This window comes from Trypanosoma grayi (assembly GCF_000691245.1).
Source record: "Trypanosoma grayi strain ANR4 Tgr_209_V1, whole genome shotgun sequence".
Lineage (NCBI taxonomy): Eukaryota > Euglenozoa > Kinetoplastea > Trypanosomatida > Trypanosomatidae > Trypanosoma > Trypanosoma grayi.
The window spans coordinates 1-17607 of record NW_008825828.1 but is presented as its reverse complement, the minus strand read 5'-3'; the positions used below and the strand labels follow the sequence as shown (position 1 = coordinate 17607).

The following is a 17607-nucleotide window of genomic DNA, read 5'->3' as shown; positions in this document are numbered from 1 at the left end:
GCCGAGCACGTACTTGCCAGACTTCATCACCAGCTGGATCTTGGTGTTGATCGTGTCCACCTTAGACTTCGACTTCTTGGCCATCTTGGCGCTATGGATCCTGCACGTTACGAGTAAAGATGGGGAGGAGAGAAACCCATGAGGATGAAAATGAAAAGTAGATGAGAGAAGCCAACACTAATTGCATTGCATCGAAGGCCAAAATTGGTTGTGATGCCAAACACAATGTCAGAAACAAAACAAAAATTAAAAGAGCCTCTCTTTCATATTCGCCGCGCCTGCAGGGACTTTACGCAGAGGTGATATCAGAGTCACCCACGTCAGTGATCGACATCACACAGGTGCGGAAGTGGCGGCCGCACGCAGTGCCGAGGTCAAGGTTGTTCCCGGTGTAGTGGTGCATGGGCGTCTTGCTCAGCGTGCAGTAGTACTCAATCTCCGCCTTGCGGATCGGCGGGCAGTTGCCGGAGATCACAACAAGCTTGCTGCGGCCCTGGCGGAGGGTCTTGAGGGTCTGCTGTGTGCCGAGCACGTACTTGCCAGACTTCATCACCAGCTGGATCTTGGTGTTGATCGTGTCCACCTTAGACTTCGACTTCTTGGCCATCTTNCACGTACTTGCCAGACTTCATCACCAGCTGGATCTTGGTGTTGATCGTGTCCACCTTAGACTTCGACTTCTTGGCCATCTTGGTGCGGGTAAAGGAGGCTAAATCAAGATGCCAATAAACGCAAAACCAAGCGGGGGGAGAGATAGAGGAGAAAAGGCGAGCGTGTACAAAGCACTGTATTGTGTGGAGGGAGGAGGAGGGAATACATTCGGTGTCCTCAGCACCAGGCGGTGCATGTGACGACGGTTGCCCTTTGAGTCGCTTTCCATTCAATCTACAATAAGTGATCCATTTGCTCGAGTGAGTATTTGCGTGCGTGTGCGTATGCGCACATGTGGGCTGCGTGTGTGTCTAGAGAAGTAAGAATCAGTTCTAGTGTCTGTTCGGGGGAGATGCGCCGATGCCCAGACGACAAAAACCAAAAAAAAACACAACAAAGTACAATCGGTACAAGAAAGACGTCCAGGCAAAGTGATGAGAAACACTTATCAGAGGGACGTAACGAGAAAAACAAAAAAAAAACGTTTGAGAAGTAGAACAAAAATGAGTCTAAGATGAATGGGGCCGCCCTCTCAAAGGACGCCCAACTAAGTAGGGTGAAAAGTGATACAAGAAAGAAACAAAAACAAAAACACATCCTTCTCCACAAATAAACAGAATCATCAACGACGGAGGGCGCCGAGCATATCATCATTATACGCGGTCTCTCACCAGCTCCGTTTTTTTTTTTGCTTTTCCTTTCCCTGCATCGCCGTTTACTCTTACCGCACGCCTCAAGAGTAAAGCACCCGAAAACTAAATAGATTCCCGTCTTCTTCGTTTATATTGCTTTCGCCCACCCGAAGGTCCGTTACCAGATGCCGTCATCGGCGAGCCCCGCTGCATTGAGTGACAACATGTCGACGCTCGAATTGCTCTTGACCATCCGCATGGAGGCGACGTAAACATTAGAGTTGTCAACGTTGACGGAGCGCGAGGAGTTTGCCGATGAGGCAGCAGTGGTATTCCCCCGCATGGCATCCCTGTTGGTGTTGTTGCTGCTGCTGTGGATGCCGTTATTATTAATATTATTCTTGACGCCACTGAGGTTATTGTTGGTGGCGGTGGCGGTGGCGGTGGTGTCGTAGAGCGTGGCGGAGACGCCGCCCCAGAAGCTGGGCAGCGTGCGGTCGTACTCCGCGCGAAGTACGGGGTGGCCAACGACATTGCGGGCTTCCACAACAACGTTGTCGTGCGCATCGGCGCGCTGCTGGTCTACCTGTTTCACGCGCTTGTACTCTCTCTGCCAGCGACGGTAGCTGGCGAGAATCTCCTCCTGCGTCGCGCTGCGGGGGACGCCGAGGATATCGTAGTACGTGCCGGGTGTGTTGCGGTGCGGGTAACGGCAGCGCGCAGGGAGACGTATGCGGAAGGGTTCCGCGATGTCGTCACGTCTCATGCCTTTTTGTGGCGACGCGTCCTTGGAGGACTGTGCGCTGCGTGGGATGAAGCTGTCAGTGCTGGACGCAAGGCTCGACAGGGAGATATCACACGCATTGCTGCCGCTCAGGTCGTGCAGACGGGTGGACCGCTTGCCGCTTCGGCGGTGGCCGGCGGTCTTCGTCTTCTCGCCACACGTGGCGGCACGCGTGGCACTCATGTTGTGCCCCTTATGAAAAACAGCATGGTCGGCATTGTTGTTGCGGTGTGGCGCCATGAAGTGGCGCGGAATGCTCTCCACTGGCACTGTCTCGAGCAGTTTGTTCTGTGTGTTGCTGTTCAACTCGGAGAAGTGGTGGGCGTGCTCGCAGCGGTTGCTGTATGGGCACTGCGCAGCCTCGTAGAACGCCACACAAACACGCGACTTGCCGCCGCTCTCCACGTCAGACGGGGTGGGAGCTGCAACAGCGCACGTTGCCGCTGCTGCATCGACTCGGCGGGTGGCGCCGTCGTACGGCACAAACTCCGTCGTGCTCACCGAAAACGGCATTGTGCGACTCCTTTCCGCTCACTTCGACGCTGTTGTATAATGCGCAGATGCACCACTAGTTCTCGCAATAACGAAGGAAAAAAAAAATACAAAGGAAAGAAAGAAGCAAGCAACGCTATGCTATGCAAAAAAACGAAAAAAGAAATCAGAAAGAAACACGGGAGCCCACGAGCCGTTTGTCCTCTTTGCCGAATGTTGACTTGCCAGCAGCAGAGTGCAAAAGAAAAAAAAACCACCACAAACGCCCGCAACGATACATCGTTGAATGCTACCGCCATTCCAGCATCGCCGCACAACGGTACAGCCTCTCCGCCACCCTGCCACGTGCCGTGTGTTGTACACAGTCAATCCCTTTCTATTACCGACAAGGGCGGTGCTGGTTGAGGCAAGGACGATACTGTAGCGCTCTCAAATCACCTGTACGCAAAGATCATACCACACTGTGTGCTCACGTTACGCTCTCTCACAGACTACATACACACACACACTCTCTCTCTCACTCCTTGATTCACTATCTACGCGCAACTTTCCCAGTCCACCCAATCCTACACTACCGACCCAGCCAGCCCCTTAATGGTTGATACGCCTCCCTATTCATCTCCCTCCCGCAGCAGTCAAAGAGGGCGGCCCACTCTCTAAAGCGCGCAACAGGCCCACAGAGGAGACCACACCAATACAATCTGCAGCTAAAAAAAGAATACGTACAAGTGTGAAACGCAGTTTTTGTGTCTCTCACTTCTTTGGATCCTGTTTTTGCGGGTTGTTCTGTACCGACGACTTGAGTTCGGCGATGAGGTCCTCCGATGTTTTGCCACTGTAGCGGGCGCCAGGCTGCATACGTTGGAGGTCTTTGTCCACGGCGAAGCGTTTGTTGAGGAACTTCTTAAGCATGTCACCACGCGCCTTCTCCAAGTCGTCGCGAATGCGGTCCTTGCGCTCCTTGTAGGCGGCGGTCTCACGCGCCATGCGCTCTGTATCCATGCGCTTCAACTCTGCCATCTCCTCCTGCGTGAGCGCTTTCTTGCGCTTGTCGAAGTCTTCCCGCACGACCTGCTCCCAGGGGCTGTTGTAGCCGAGCCCCTCCCTACCGATATTCTGGTCCTCGCGCGCGACCTTCTTCACCTGCTCCGGGTCCAGCTCCCAGAAGCGCCACTCATTCCACTTTTGTGCAGTCTCTAGCTCCCGCCACGTCACCTGCAGGATATACTCCACCGGCCACCCCCAGAAATACCGCTTCTCAAGTGTGCACCAGTCGTCTTGGCACTCCTTGATGCCGTGATTGATGCGCTTCACCAGCGTCATGGCAATGTTGTAGTACGTCGTCTCTGGTGGGATGTCAGAGGTGGTCAAGAACGCCTGCAACTCCGCCGCCGCGGCGAGGAGTTTCGGTTTCCACAGCGGCTCCACTGCAACGCCTGCCAGGCCCGTCGTCGACTTCACCGGAAAGGCGCGTGGTATATACTCGTCGCTAATGGTGAGCAGCGCGACCGTGCGGCGCAGCGCAGTCCGCAGGGGATGTGAACAGCGCATACGCCCCCCACACTTCTACTTTTGTTTTCCTTGAAGCTCTTCCCCGGCGTTCCACAGTAGATAGATGACGCTCGGCCCAAGTTCAAGTACCCTACAGCGCAAAGAAAGGCGAAGCACCGGCGCGACTCTTGTTTCTTCTTCTCGTTCCTTATTTTCCTACCGGAAACTTTAAAAATGGCGCCCTACAGGTGAGCACGAAGAGCGAAAAGGGAGGAGCAGCCACAGGAACAGTACACGCAGCAGTGCAAAGCGGGCGACGGCAACTCAGCGCCGGCGGAAGTCGCCAGCTGAAGAGGGGAGAGAGGAGCAGAAGCGGAAGCAAGACAAGTCTGAACAGTCACAAGGGGCCCCCGCTCGCCCCCAGAGCAGTCCACCTCACGGAGGAAAGAGAGGGCAAGAGGGGAGGGGGGAAGAGAGACACCACTCTCCTCGTCTTCCAAAGAAAAGAAAATCTGTCAGTAGACAAACAGCATACGCAACGCAATCACAACACAGCCAAACGCCACCCATACTGACAGGCGATCTCCGACCACACTGCACTTGTAGAGGAACTTGCGGTGCAACTCTTTATGGTCGCGGTGAAAAATTGTGGGGCGATACTGCCGCAAGTACGTCGCGGTGCATACGACAAGCAGAAGCACATAGGCGACAGTCTCGAAGTCGAAGAAGGCGCTCATTGCACCCCGTCTATTGTGTTTTCTTTGCTTTCTAAACCTACAAGAGGCCTTTTGCAGCGACTGTGGAGTGGGACGGGAAGAGAGAGAAGTGNGGAGTTCCAAACAATTGGCTATGCCACGCGGCGTGAATTGGCGGGCAAAAACAACAACAACGCAAGAGTGAAACAAGAAAGTCAAGTGAATAAAAACGCTTCAAAGTAATGATTTAAAAAAAATGAGGTATATGTAAATTTGAAATGTGCCGCTGGCCCCTTCCCCCTCCTCTTTGCCCTGTTTTGGTGTATCGACGATTAAAGCACCGCAGCGACCACGCCGCGCGGACACCGACACACACGGAGACCACCTTGTCTTCCACTGTAGCGCCCAACAAGACAAGACCTCCAAAAACGCGTCAACGCCTTATAAACTCGGAAAGAGCGTGGAGTGCAAGCAAAAACTTTTTTAAAACGTAAACAAACAAGCAAACAAACAAAAAACGATTTGCATAGTAATACGACTAAAGAGCTCATTCAGACACATCACTGGAGGGCTCTGCCTTTGCGCGGGACCTCACGCCGGCACGTTGGACAGCAGTTGTTACGTGCAAGCCACCGAATAATACACTTATGGTGGAACGTGTGCCCGCAGTCGATCGGGAGAACCATAGCCCCCTGCGTCATCTTCTCGAGACAGATAGTGCACGCTTCCTGCTCCTCGCTGGACCGTGTCGTGCTGCTCATTTTATCCGCTGACCGTTTCATACTTGAGTACGGCACGGCCTTCATCCCACGGAGCTGATGTTGTGGGAGGCCAGTGGGCACCTTTGCGTTGTCTAGCTCCAGCAGGTTCTCGTACGAGAAGTCGTTGAGCTCCCATCCAGTATTGCCGCCAATTTGTGCACGTGGGGCCTCGCCAGCGCCCAGTTGCGCGAGTTGTGGTACACGCGAGAAACCTGTAATAATGTCATAGTCGGATCCGCTGCTGCCGATGTGGCGCGGCCGTTGACGGGCCCGAAGGAGACCTCTCTGCACAGTGGTTGTAACCTGCGGAGGGGACGACGAGGAGCCACGCACCGACACAACAACACGGGTATAATTCATAGGCTCTTCTTCAGCATCATTGCCACTCATCTCCACCGTCCCAGGGGTGGGCATCATAGACTGCTGCATTGAAAGGGCCATGGCGGTCTCCGCCGCCATCTGGGCTACCTGCATATTCGCTGACACGAACTCATCGAATGCCAGCACCGCCTCAACGTGGTGACGGCCCAACATTGTATTCGCCAATTGAGTAACGGCAGCAATACTTTCATCAACACTTGAGGCCTGCTGTTGCTGCTGTTGGGGACGTCGCTGCTGTACCTGTTGCACAGCGCGTTCTCTCCGCAATCGTTGTGAAGACAAAGGCTCGGAGAGCTGGCGTCTTTGAGGGAACGTCTGACTCAGTGGCTCATGATCCCATTCGTGTTGAATCTGCCGTTGGCTCAATTCCCCAAAAGTACGACGACCACCTCGGGTCTGCACGTCTGACGTTCCCATCACACGCATCATCATTTCCCTTCTGCGTCTAACCGATGGAGGAAGAGGGAAGCTCGCCTCTGGGATAGGCCAACGCATAAACATGGAACGTTCCGCTGGTCTTGCCTGAGATGCGCGTTGTAGTTCCTGCTGGGAAACGATATGTGGAGGAAGAGCGTTGGCCCAGTCAATGCCATCATTGAGATTGCCGAAGTCGATGCGCCGCGTGGTCATTACTTTTTTTCGTCACTTTTTATGTACTTATTGTCCACTTCCTTCGAAGAAGCGAAAGAGAAAACGCGGTTCAAAAAGGAAAATAAAAAAATGGACAATACACACCAGATGGAACCTACACGGGCCCTCCTTCAGAGCGAGTAACGCAAGCCATTTCGTTGTCGTCGTGTACACCACGAGGGGGGAGGGGAGAACTACGGGGAAAAAAAAACAGTGAGAGGATCAACAAGATATTTCCCCATACTCATTGATCAGTGTGATGCTGCTCTTGCTGAGGGTGCAACAACGCGGAATTGCCTGAAAACGCGTGTACAGAATAGCCTGCTGAGTCCCCCGTGGCCTCAGTGACTGGCGGAGTAGGAAGTGGAGGTGGCAAGTCAGAGGCGGCGGACAAATCGAGCGGCTGCACAGATCGACGGTCCCTGGAAGAGTATGGATCACTGTAACCTCTTTGCCCAGGCAACAGAGTACCGCTATCATCACCCTCTCCCTCTTGGCGATCGTCCAGCCGCTGCTGTAACTCCATTACTTCGGAACGGTACTGTTCTGCTGTGGCCTGTGCCGTCTGCAGACGCCGCTGAAGTCTAGCCTGCTGCTCGCACATGGCGCTACCGCCTGCTGCAGAGCCCATCAGGCGCCTCGTCAGCTTTTCCGTGTGCTCGCGGAGCTGCCGCTCACTTGCGCGAAGCTCTCGCAGCTCCCGTAGGAGATCCATGTGCTTTGACATGCTCACACTTTTGGATTTGAGCACACCATTCTCGTGTTGTAGTCGATCCACCACAAGTTTCAAGTTCTCCACAACAGATTCCAATGCCTCCACGCGACCCCGTTGCTTAAAAGTTCCTGTGCGGTTCGTGTTTGTAGAGTCCACCTGAAGTATATCCTGGATGTGCCGCTCCAAGCGTCCAACCTTCAGTTGAAGAGTCTCCTGTTCAAAGCGCAGGTCAAGAATGGTGCTGTTCTTCTCAAGCAGCTCCCGTTCCAAAGCTGACTGGTCAATTATTTTCTCCGTCCTGAGCGGAACTGAGCTCGGCATGACTGCAGTAGCTGCTTGATAGCGGCTTAACTCTGCAGTCAGGCGTTTATTATCGCCAGTCAGATCATCTATGCGTCGCTGGAGATTGCGCAGCTGTGCCTCCTTAGTAACACTCACCTCCCGCTTCAGTTCATCAATTGTATTCTCCAGGCGAAGAACCGTTCGTTTATGGTGACGTATATCAAGGGGGGAGGCAACATGAATTGGTTCCACTGACTCTTTCTGCCGGCAGCGCAGATCCGCAAGTTCCGTTTTGTATCGTTCTGCCTCTCCAGCCACATCGTCAAACGCCGCCACACGTTTCTTCAGCCTTTCCACCTGTCGTTTCAGTTGCTCATTTTCCTCCCTTAGTCGCTGCAGGTGGTTATGCAACTTTGAACCTACTGCTCCTTGCGGTACAGTAAGCCTAACAGCATTGGCGTCAACACTTGTGGCTGGCGGTTTCTCTGTTTCGGCAACTACCTGCCGAGATTCCTCAGGGCGCTGCTGCCGATCTGCATACTCTCGGGTAATGGCGAGTTCCTTTGCTTCAAGCTCACGCTGGGCATTCTGCATCTGTACCCGAAGAGAGCGACTGGTCTCACGCTCCCCACGTAGATGATCGCGGGCCTCCTGCAGATCGCTCTCCAGGCGATGGGTGAGGGCGCGCAGCGAAGAAATTTCGTGCAGGTTGTCGCGTTGTGCCTTTTCCACTTCACGTCTAAGCAATGCTGCTATCTGCGGCTGGGCAAGGGCATTAGCGTCGACATCAGTTAGTAGGGCGCGCATAGGTGACTGCACCACGGCAGAGCGAGGACGTTGCTTCTCATGCTGCTGGTGTTGCTGTTGTTGTTGTTGCTTTGGCTGCTGCTCTTTTGGGAGACCACCGGTAGTGGCAATCGCCGGCTCTGCTGCCTCTGCAGGCACTTTCAGATCATTGGAGCTTTTTGTTTCCTCCTGGGAAGTTGACTGCAGCACCTGTGTCCCTTTCTCTCGGCCACCCCTCGTGACACCCCGGTTAGACGGCGACCCACACGAAGCCAACTCACGTTTGAGTCGCAGTATCTCCTGCTCCCTTTCTTGCAGTTGTCGATGCAGTTCGTAGGCCATCCGCTGTGCCTCCTCGTGCTTCTTGAGTGCCTCCTCCTCGCGGCGCACCTTCTCTTCGAGCTCACACTGAATCGACCGCAGCCGCTCAGTGACAGCCTTCAGTTGCTCCGTCGACTCCAGTTGAATGGACCCCATGCGCTGCGCCAATGCTAGCTCATGCTGGTGTTTACGCGAGGCGTCTCCACGCTGTTGGGCCTCCTCGACTAGCCGCTGCTTGAGCATGTTCGTAGCCATGATCAGCTTTTCATTCTGCTCTTCCACAAGACGAATATCGGCGTTAAGACTGTCATTCATCGCGACGAGCCGCCGCGCTCGCTCCACGTCGGCCTGTTGCGCCACAACCTCCTCGCGCAGCGCGTCGAGATGCGCGCGCCATTGGGTAGTGTCGGCCTGCAGTCGACGCGTATTCTGCCGCTCTTCCTCCAGCTGCACCCGCGCCTCCGAGAGTTGACTCTCTACAAATGTCAGCTGCGCCCGCAGTTCCTGCTCCACCACTGACCCCAGTGTCGTCGTTGTTGTCCCCGCAACGGCTGCGCTCTTCAGCACGCCACCTTGCTCTACAACAACGTGGCGAAGCTCATTCAACTGTTTCTCAAGAACCTCTCTTTCACTTATGCCACGCTGCAGCTCACGAGTTAAACTGAACTCCCGCTGCCGCAGGCTCTCTATGATTGCATTTTGGTCATTGACAACACCAACGACAGAAGCCTCCACCGCCGGCATTCCCTGCTGCGTTTGGTGGCCACCTTGGTGAGAGATCAGAAACTGCGGCTGCGCCTTGGCGACCTGCTCATTGAGTTGCCCCTCCAGCATTATATTCGTCGCACGCGCATCCTTCAGCTCAGACTTGAGACGCAACGTCTCCCTCGTGAGCAGCGCAAGTTGCTCCGCCACCCCGTCGGGCGGCACCACACCCGCACCTTGGGCCGTGTTGGTGAATGTGTAGTTCTCCGCCACACCGCTGATCGCCTCGCGGAAACGTTCCACCATAGCGTTGTTCTCCTTGAAAAGGTGATCATGCAGCCGTTCCATCCGCGCAGCCTCCTCCAGCTGATACTCAAGGTATTTTCTCCGTTCCGCCTGAAGCTGTTCCTGTAGTTGTTTAATGCGCCCCTCCTTGTTGTGCAGCATTTCCCGGAGACATTGACTGTTGTGCTCCGCCGCACGGTGTGCAACTTCTGCCTGTGCCTCATGCGACCGTATCACCCGACGCTCGCGCTCCTCTGCCTTTTGCCGCTCTTCCTCCAGCTGCCGCTGAACGTACTGTAAACGCTCCTGTAGGCGATTCACCTCTTCCTTCAAAGTGTCTGTAACGGCTTGGGCCTTTCGGCATTCCGTTGCTTCGTCACCAAGCCGCTTCTTGAGCGAGGCACACTCCCTTGTCAATTCCGCCTGCTTATCCAGTGCTTGCTTGTACTCGCGAATGGCGGTGTCGGTGCCTGCATCATCCATGTATTGTGGACCAACCCCGCTTGGTTGAATGACAACTGCTGGGGACTCCGCCTTCGCAAAGACCGTTTCTTGCAGCTGAAGAAGTTTCTGCACGACGTCTTCGTCCAGAGAGGCAACGCCTGAAGCTCGTAACTCCAGACGTGTCACTTCCTCTGTCAGTTGCTGTGAGTACACCTCAGCCCTCTTTAGTTTCTGCTGGATGTAGCATTGGTCCTCTCGTAACTCGGCAAGCTGCGCGTCCTTCTCACGCACAGCAGAAAGGGAAGCGAGCAGCTTAGAGTGAAGTGCATCCGCATGCTCATCTTCATCCTTCGTTTTGGCCAGATCCAGTTGCTGTTGCAGAAGGCTCACCATTCCGTTGCTTTTGGCGAGTTGGGCTGCCAACTCATTTTGACGGACCTGGCCACGCTCAAGATCCGCGGTGACATCGAGAAGACGCAAGTGCATTATCTCTGCACGGTGCGGGGACAAGAAGCCTTTGAGGTCGCGTTGCACAGAGCGAACGTAGTCCAGCACAGAAACCATTTGTGCAACGTACTTCCGGTAGAGGCGGAAGGCACTTAGCTTGTACGTCGTCGCCTCGTTTGCGGTCACACGCAGATTTGCCTCCGTGGCGCATAGCTGCATTCGAGCCCGTTTGGCCCTAAGAAGCGCCAACTCGCTCTGGCGGCGCAGTGCTGCATGCTGACGAATGGCGGCGGAAACAAAATCACTCACCGTTCGAGAGTCTCCCGCATCACGCACCAGAGAGAGCTCCTGCTTCGTTGCCTCCAACTGGATACTGAGGCGCTTGCAGTCGCCCTGCAAATCCATAGAATGGTGCAGGAGACCAAGGTTGATAGACTTGAGGCGGGCAACATCGCGCTCGAGCTGCTGAACTCTGTCACCCGCATCATTTGCCTCGGCTGGCAAAGACTGTAATTGTTGTTGTTGTTGTTCTTCTTCTTCGTTTAGTTTTTGTTCGTGTTCCTGTTCTTGTTCTTGCTTCTGGAGCGGTGCTGTCATCGCCACTCTGGTTGTCGTTGTAAGCCCCGCCTTGCCCCCAAAACCGTTGTGCAAGTGCTCTTGCAGAAGTGCCAATTCTCCTCGAGTATCCTCAAGTTCGGCTTCAAGCGTAGAGACTTCCCGTTCCTTGTCCTCGTAGCGCTTCATATAAAGGCTGCACTTCTGCCGCCAGGTTGTGGCTTCTGTCTCAAATTTTGCAGCCTGCGAAGGATCGCCAATGTGAACCCCTGATGATGCATCTTGTAGCTTTCGTGAGCGGTCCAACTCGATGCGCAGCTCACCCAATTCAATCTCCATCTCAGACATCTGCTTCTGTCGAATCTTCAGATCTTTTCGTAGGGAACTTAGCTCCTCCACCTGTTCCATGTAATGGTAGGTCTGCCTAAGCTGAAGAAGGTATGTGCTGTCCTCCTTGAAGAGCTTGCCACGCAGCGCACTATCAAGTCGCTGCTGCATTTCCTCGAGAATGCCACTCTCTACACATGTACCTTTAGAAGACCGCTGAAGAACAAATCCGGTCGACGTGTTCTCTAGTGCGCCTTTGAGGGAAGTAAAGGTGGTGTTCACATATTCCCGCATGGCCTGCTCCGACCGCGACGCCTCTTCTTGTGTCTCCATCACGCAACGCAAACGCTGTAAAAGTTTGCCTTCACGCTGCCTAAGCACGACAATCTTTTGAAGGAGCTCTCGCGTGTTGCCGGAATCTATGCGGCGCATTGCATCCTGCAGGTCCTCCAGTATCTTCTGCTGCTCCACTAGCTTCCCGTTGAGCTCCTCGTTGATTTGCTGAGTGGCCAAGACCTGGTTACGCAAATCTTCCTGCAGCGCAGATGTCTCCTGTAAACGCCGTGTGGCCTTTGCCTCTGCCTCACGGTGTTGCGCCGCTTCTTCCCTCACGCTCTCGACGGCGTTCTTTAAAGAGGCGATGAGTTCATCCTTGATACGCAGCTGCTCCTCAAAAGTACGTGAAATGGAGAGGAGCGGACCTGACCGCATAGCATCCGTGTTTTCACACCGCAACGCCTGCGATAACGTCTGAGATGGGGCGTCACTTACCGTGGCAGAGAACAGTCCCTCCACAGCTTCTTGTCCACGCTGCTCTTCAGTCGGAGGAGGGGGCATTGAGACACCGAGTGCGTCAAAAACGGCGGTGCGGTACTTATCACGCTCGTCCATCAGCACATCCCGCTCCGCTGTTACAGCAGCCAGTTGCTCCCGCAGCACTACCTGTGATGTTGCGTTATCTTTGATGGTAAGTTCCGACTGCTCCAGTAGCTGAAGTGCACTTCTCAGCTGCTCCCGCAGACGCACTGCGTCACTCGGCGCCTCGTGTCCGGTTTCCATATTTGGCTGCACAGTAATAAGGTCAACGCGATCCCGCAGAATCTGCAGCGCTGAAGTCGCATCTGGGGCAGAACTAAAGTCTGTCTTTCCGAGCGCCTCTCGCAGGGCCTCTTCAATCCTCTGCCTGACAAAGTCATTAAAGTGTTCCATCTCCTTCCGGCGGAGCTGCAGCTCTTGGAAGTATTTTTCCCTGTAATTTCCCTCGTCCTCCTCAACGATGTGTCTCCCAGACTTCATCTGATCCACTACGTGGTCAAGCTGCTTTAGTTGTTCGGGTGAAAGGCCCAACTCGAGCCGAAGCTTCGTGTCAAGCAGTGGCTGCAGGCGGACCTTGTCCATCCAATGACGCCGCTCCTTTTCAAGCCACTCAACCTCATCCTTTAGCGTGGCGACCTCCTCCCGCAGCATTCCTACCTCGCTGAATAATGATGAGTTCTTGGGACGCAGACGATCAATTTCCTCTTGTGTGACGCCAATACGTACGCACAACTCCTGTAGTGCGGTAGAAAAGGTTAAGGAGTCCTCCATCGCGTTTAGCCTTTCTCGCAGCTGCGCGTTTTCTTCCTGAAGAAGCTCCATCGATCGGTTGGATTCAACGAGTTCGTTTCGGAGACGGCGAATACCCTCATCACCGCGCTCGTATTCCTTGAGGAGGCGTTGGATCTTGTTGTTCTCCGCATCCCGTGCCTCTGCGCGAACTTCCATCTGTTGCAATTCTGTTGACAGACGATCGTTCTCTTGCTGAAGGCGTTGTCGTTCCACTACGAGCCTCTCCATGGTACGGCTATCACATCCCATCTTGGACCGAGGGGAGGAATTAGCCGGAAAAGATAAAAAGCTCCCGCTAGCCGATAAAACGGTACGCACAGCGGCGTCACTATCCTCAGTTATTTCATCCTGGTAAATCTTAGAAGATGTAGCATGACGCTCCAACTTCCGACGCAGCGCATTGTTCTCCTCTTCGGCTTCTTTTAGCATCTGCTGTAGACTATAGACGGATTCTTCAACATGGCGATCTGCCTCACGCTGAACACGCTGCAGCTCCTCCGTTAAAGTTTGGCATCGCTGCTTCTCCTCATCGACGATGTCACGATGCAGCTGCTGAAGCTCCGTCATGTCCCGCAGCGCTTCTGACTCCCGTCGCTCACAAAGTTCCTCTGCGCGGTCACGTGACTGAATAAGGTCATAGTTATCTTTTTGCAGAGTCCGCACCTTCTGCCGCAGACGGTGCAGTTCACTTTCTTCATCATGCCGCTTCGACTTCTCTGAACGCTGGTATTCTCGCAGCATCTCCTCCGTCTTTTCAGACTTTTCTACGAGTCGCTTGTATTTTGCAACAAGGTGCTTGTACTCGAGACGAAACTTTTCATCCTCTCTCTCAGCTTGTGTCTTAACAGCATTACGTTGTTGGAGAGCCTGCTGCAGCTCCTTGTTTTCTCGCCGCAGGCGGTCCACATCTCGCGTTGACTTTTCCAATTCCTCCTTCAAACGTCTCGCATCACGTGCCCCTCGCATCGCAGATTTATGGTGATGCGGGGAAACCACACCTTCGGTTTCACTTTGGCCCCCCTCCTTCTGCTCCAACATTGCACGGAGCTGATTACTTTCGCTCTGCAGAAGGTCTGCACGAGCCCGAAACGTCTCCTCCGCCTCACGCGCTGAGGCGACAGAACGCTCCAACTCTACCCTCTCTTCATTAAGACGATCTAAGTCCCGTGAACATGTTGTGGCAATTACGCGCATCAGACGCAAGACAGCCGTTGTATACTGAGGTTGAATAAAATGCTCATCATCAGGACTCCATAAAAAATTGGACGCCTTCTGCACCCATTCACGAACTCCTGAGGTAAGCTTACCATGTTCCCAATCATCAAAAGGAAGCGAAGTAAGAGCCTCCCATTCAAAGGTAGCGCCACTGCTTTGGGCATCCAAGACCAAGGGCGGCGGCAAAGGGTCCATCAAGGCGTTGCCAATCTATGAGCCAGGAGCACCACAGTAAAAGCAGATGAAATTTTGAAGTGCCTCACCACTGGACCAATACCTAAAAAAAGGCGCCAAAGGTACGGCCACTTTTCGTCTACTACGACAGCAATAAGATGTGTACTGCCCTTTGGTAAAAACACGTCAATGTAAAACATTGCAATTTGAATGAACGCAAAAAAAAAATGTGAAGAAACAAATGTATCCTCAAAAGACGAAACAACAAATACAAAAGCAGGAAAAAAAACGAAACACAGAAGAATAAGATCAGCGAAGACATTTCTCTCTCTTGTTTTTTTTTCTCCAAGAGAAAAAATAGAGAAACCAACCAGTCTTCTGAACGGCATTGATGACCCACACTGGCGACAACCACGATACCCGTTTTTGCAGCAACCGTCGGATAAAGAATGATGCCGTCAACCCACGACAAGAGCGATATTAAGGTGCTCGTTATTTCCCATTCTCATACAAGGGAAGTGCATTTCCAACCACCTCTTCAAAATGCCTTCAACACGGCTAATACCAGGCCATGCACATTTTCACCGCCTGTCCGAGCAGCTGAGCACATCAAACGCTCGCCAGCAACATAATACTGATTTCGCTACTTTTCAAATGCATTCCTGAATAAGTCAGTTCCCTTTCATTTGGAATCTGTTCTACGAGCAAGCAAAGCAAAACAAAAAAGAAAAAAAAAGAGCAAAGCAGACAGCAAAAGAGTTGAACTTGAGGAATAATAAAAGAAACAATCAAAAGAAAGAACTGAAGCTCTGCAATGCACCACCCTCTCCTATAAACGACAATTTTTGAGTACTCTGAACCAAATAAGAGGAAAAACGCTACAACTCCTGCAGAAGTCAATCAGCGTGATGTTTGTATTGGTAGGAACAGTTGAAGCTGTGCAATATAAGTTCTGTTCACAGTCCACCTTCCGAAAAGCCCATTTTCCAACGAGCAAGTTTCAAGCGTCAGAAGAGCTCATTGAAATCCACATTTGACTAAGGAAGCAAATCACACATAGCCGGCAACATATCCGCGCAAGTGTACGACGAAACACAATCCGAGCTCGTGGTCTTCCAGCCTTGTACGGCATGAAAAATGGTTGCGTACCGTTCCTCTTTGTCCCCTTTTACTTCAAGAACGCGATTGTCCCCACCATCTTCTTCAATCAACTACACGAATCGGTATCGAGACCGTACAACTTCAACACAAAGATAACCAAAAACATCAGTCTCGTCTCTTTCGCCTTTTCTCTTTGATTCGTGAAAACAAAACAACAGCGAGGGAAAGCAGAGATATAGTTTTCTTTATGCTGAAGAAGATGAAGTCTACAACGCTTTAGCTCTTTCTCTTCTTTTTTTTCTTTTTTTTTTTTCGTCTCCTTTCTTTTCTTTAACCCTGAACAATCTTCTTCTTCGCACAGAAGCACTGGACGAAGAGAGTCAACGCAAACAGTCATCTAGAATACTACTCATGCTATCAATAAAAGAATTGGTGCAGGTAGAGGGGGAAAACACGACAGTTATCTTCCAGTTGATATCGTACTTTTTTTTGTTCTCATTTCTCACGCTGCATTAGCGTGCGCCAGCTGCGTTGCTTCCGGCAACTGAAGTGTTATTCTGAACGCTAGACTGTGCCGCCTGACTATTGAGGGGTGCCAAATCACGGTTGACACGTACATGCTCTCCTGGCTTCCACACACCCACGTCCAGCCTGTAAGCATTGATAAAGTCCCCAAGATCCGTTTGAATTGGGCCATGTTTAAGCATCGGACATGTAGTCACAAATTGAGGAACAGTCATTGAACTATCGCACAAGCTCCGAATAAGATCGATGAGGGCAGGAATAGTATTATCGGCACTTTCTCCACCCTCATAATCTTCTACAAGGATACTGTTCTGTTGATATCCCCGAATGCAGTCAGGGGTGTTCTCAATTATAAGCACCCGATCAAGAGGCCTTCCAAGAGCGGCTAGATCTTTTTGATATCCTGAGTATCCTGTAAACCACTTACTGTGACGGTATATACAATGGCTGACCACTCTTTCCTTGTCAATGTTCCGTATAATTGCTTGAGCATATGCTCGAAGACCGGCTGTCCACACCACAACCTCAACACATTTTTCTTTACAGAGTTTGAAGAACTCATCAAGCCCAGGACGTGCGTAAAGAGGACCTTCACGTGCATACACCAAGGTTTCGTCAAGGTCAAGAGCTAGAGTCAGTTTGCCTTTAAACCTATGCTCCTGCTCGGGTAAAACCCACTTACTGCTAAGTTCTTGATTCATTGAAGGAGCACGTTGGCGAGGTCGCCGTGAGACCGAATACTGATACTCCTGCTTAAAGGAGGCCCCACGTATCCGCTGACGAGGCGCCGACGCCATTTTTTTTTTTTTGTTTGCCAAAATCACGAAGAAAACAAGTGCGACAAAGTCCACTCGGCGATCGTTTGAAACAGAGACAGCTCGCACAACACTGATATCAAAGAGTACTTAAAGAGGCTAAAAAGAGGGAGGAGAAGAAGCAATGAAACAACTTCACCAATGCGTGAGAAAGAGAGATTTAATATAGTTACAGAAAGCTTTGACCCAACAAACTGACAGCTACGAAAACAATACAAACGAAGATCGTTATCACAACAACACGGAGTGATTCAACCAAAAAACAACTAGGTCTCAAAAATAAGACAACAAAATAGAACTAATACTTGTTTGATTTAAAAAACGATCATTGATTACAATTCCACCTTTTTTTTTGTTCTAACAAGAGACTATAGTAAGATTTCACCCAATAACTACATGCGTGCATGTTATACATAACAGTAAGGGCGGGCAAACACAACGGAGAAACCAGAAAAATATTATTCCTTTTTTTTTAATTAATAATTTTTTTTTTATCACGAACGACCAAAAAATAACTCTTTGCGAATGGGGCATTTTTTCTTTAATTTGCAGCTATCAGTCGCATAAGAGTTATATAGCTTCATTCAAAGCCCCAGATTGTTGAAAAGAAACCAAAATGCACTCCAATAACAAAAAAAAAAACATTTACCCGTCCCTTCAAAGAAACACCTGTGCACTTATAAGAAGGGCGCCCATCACACGACACACCGCGCCGCACGCAAACAATACAACCCACACGGCTTCGCGTAAGTAGAAAAGGATCCTGCGGAGTCCCCCCCCCCGGA

At 51.9% G+C, this 17607-nt stretch overlaps 7 protein-coding genes across 7 annotated transcripts; all 7 read right to left on the bottom strand.

Annotated features, from left to right (window-relative positions):
* Nucleotides 1-289: 289 nt before the first annotated feature.
* On the bottom strand, nucleotides 290-607 carry DQ04_02091060 (60S ribosomal protein L30; the record flags this gene model as incomplete). Its single annotated transcript, XM_009311504.1, has 1 exon — nucleotides 290-607. The coding sequence occupies one exon, from the start codon at nucleotides 605-607 to the stop codon at nucleotides 290-292; it is 318 nt and encodes a 105-aa protein (XP_009309779.1).
* An 854-nt stretch (nucleotides 608-1461) lies between these two features.
* Nucleotides 1462-2580, bottom strand: DQ04_02091050 (protein G2; the record flags this gene model as incomplete). The annotated part of the gene is made up of 1 exon (XM_009311503.1): nucleotides 1462-2580. One exon carries the CDS (start codon nucleotides 2578-2580, stop codon nucleotides 1462-1464), a length of 1119 nt encoding a protein of 372 aa, XP_009309778.1.
* Nucleotides 2581-3312: 732 nt separating this feature from the next.
* On the bottom strand, nucleotides 3313-4110 carry DQ04_02091040 (putative NADH-ubiquinone oxidoreductase complex I subunit; the record flags this gene model as incomplete). Its single annotated transcript, XM_009311502.1, has 1 exon — nucleotides 3313-4110. The coding sequence occupies one exon, from the start codon at nucleotides 4108-4110 to the stop codon at nucleotides 3313-3315; it is 798 nt and encodes a 265-aa protein (XP_009309777.1).
* A 455-nt stretch (nucleotides 4111-4565) lies between these two features.
* On the bottom strand, nucleotides 4566-4787 carry DQ04_02091030 (protein kish-A; the record flags this gene model as incomplete). Its single annotated transcript, XM_009311501.1, has 1 exon — nucleotides 4566-4787. One exon carries the CDS (start codon nucleotides 4785-4787, stop codon nucleotides 4566-4568), a length of 222 nt encoding a protein of 73 aa, XP_009309776.1.
* A 518-nt stretch (nucleotides 4788-5305) lies between these two features.
* Nucleotides 5306-6517, bottom strand: DQ04_02091020 (putative zinc finger protein; the record flags this gene model as incomplete). The annotated part of the gene is made up of 1 exon (XM_009311500.1): nucleotides 5306-6517. One exon carries the CDS (start codon nucleotides 6515-6517, stop codon nucleotides 5306-5308), a length of 1212 nt encoding a protein of 403 aa, XP_009309775.1.
* Nucleotides 6518-6761: 244 nt separating this feature from the next.
* Nucleotides 6762-14402, bottom strand: DQ04_02091010 (mushroom body defect; the record flags this gene model as incomplete). Its single annotated transcript, XM_009311499.1, has 1 exon — nucleotides 6762-14402. One exon carries the CDS (start codon nucleotides 14400-14402, stop codon nucleotides 6762-6764), a length of 7641 nt encoding a protein of 2546 aa, XP_009309774.1.
* Nucleotides 14403-15994: 1592 nt separating this feature from the next.
* Nucleotides 15995-16804, bottom strand: DQ04_02091000 (putative nuclear lim interactor-interacting factor; the record flags this gene model as incomplete). The annotated part of the gene is made up of 1 exon (XM_009311498.1): nucleotides 15995-16804. The coding sequence occupies one exon, from the start codon at nucleotides 16802-16804 to the stop codon at nucleotides 15995-15997; it is 810 nt and encodes a 269-aa protein (XP_009309773.1).
* Between the last annotated feature and the right edge of the window lie 803 nt (nucleotides 16805-17607).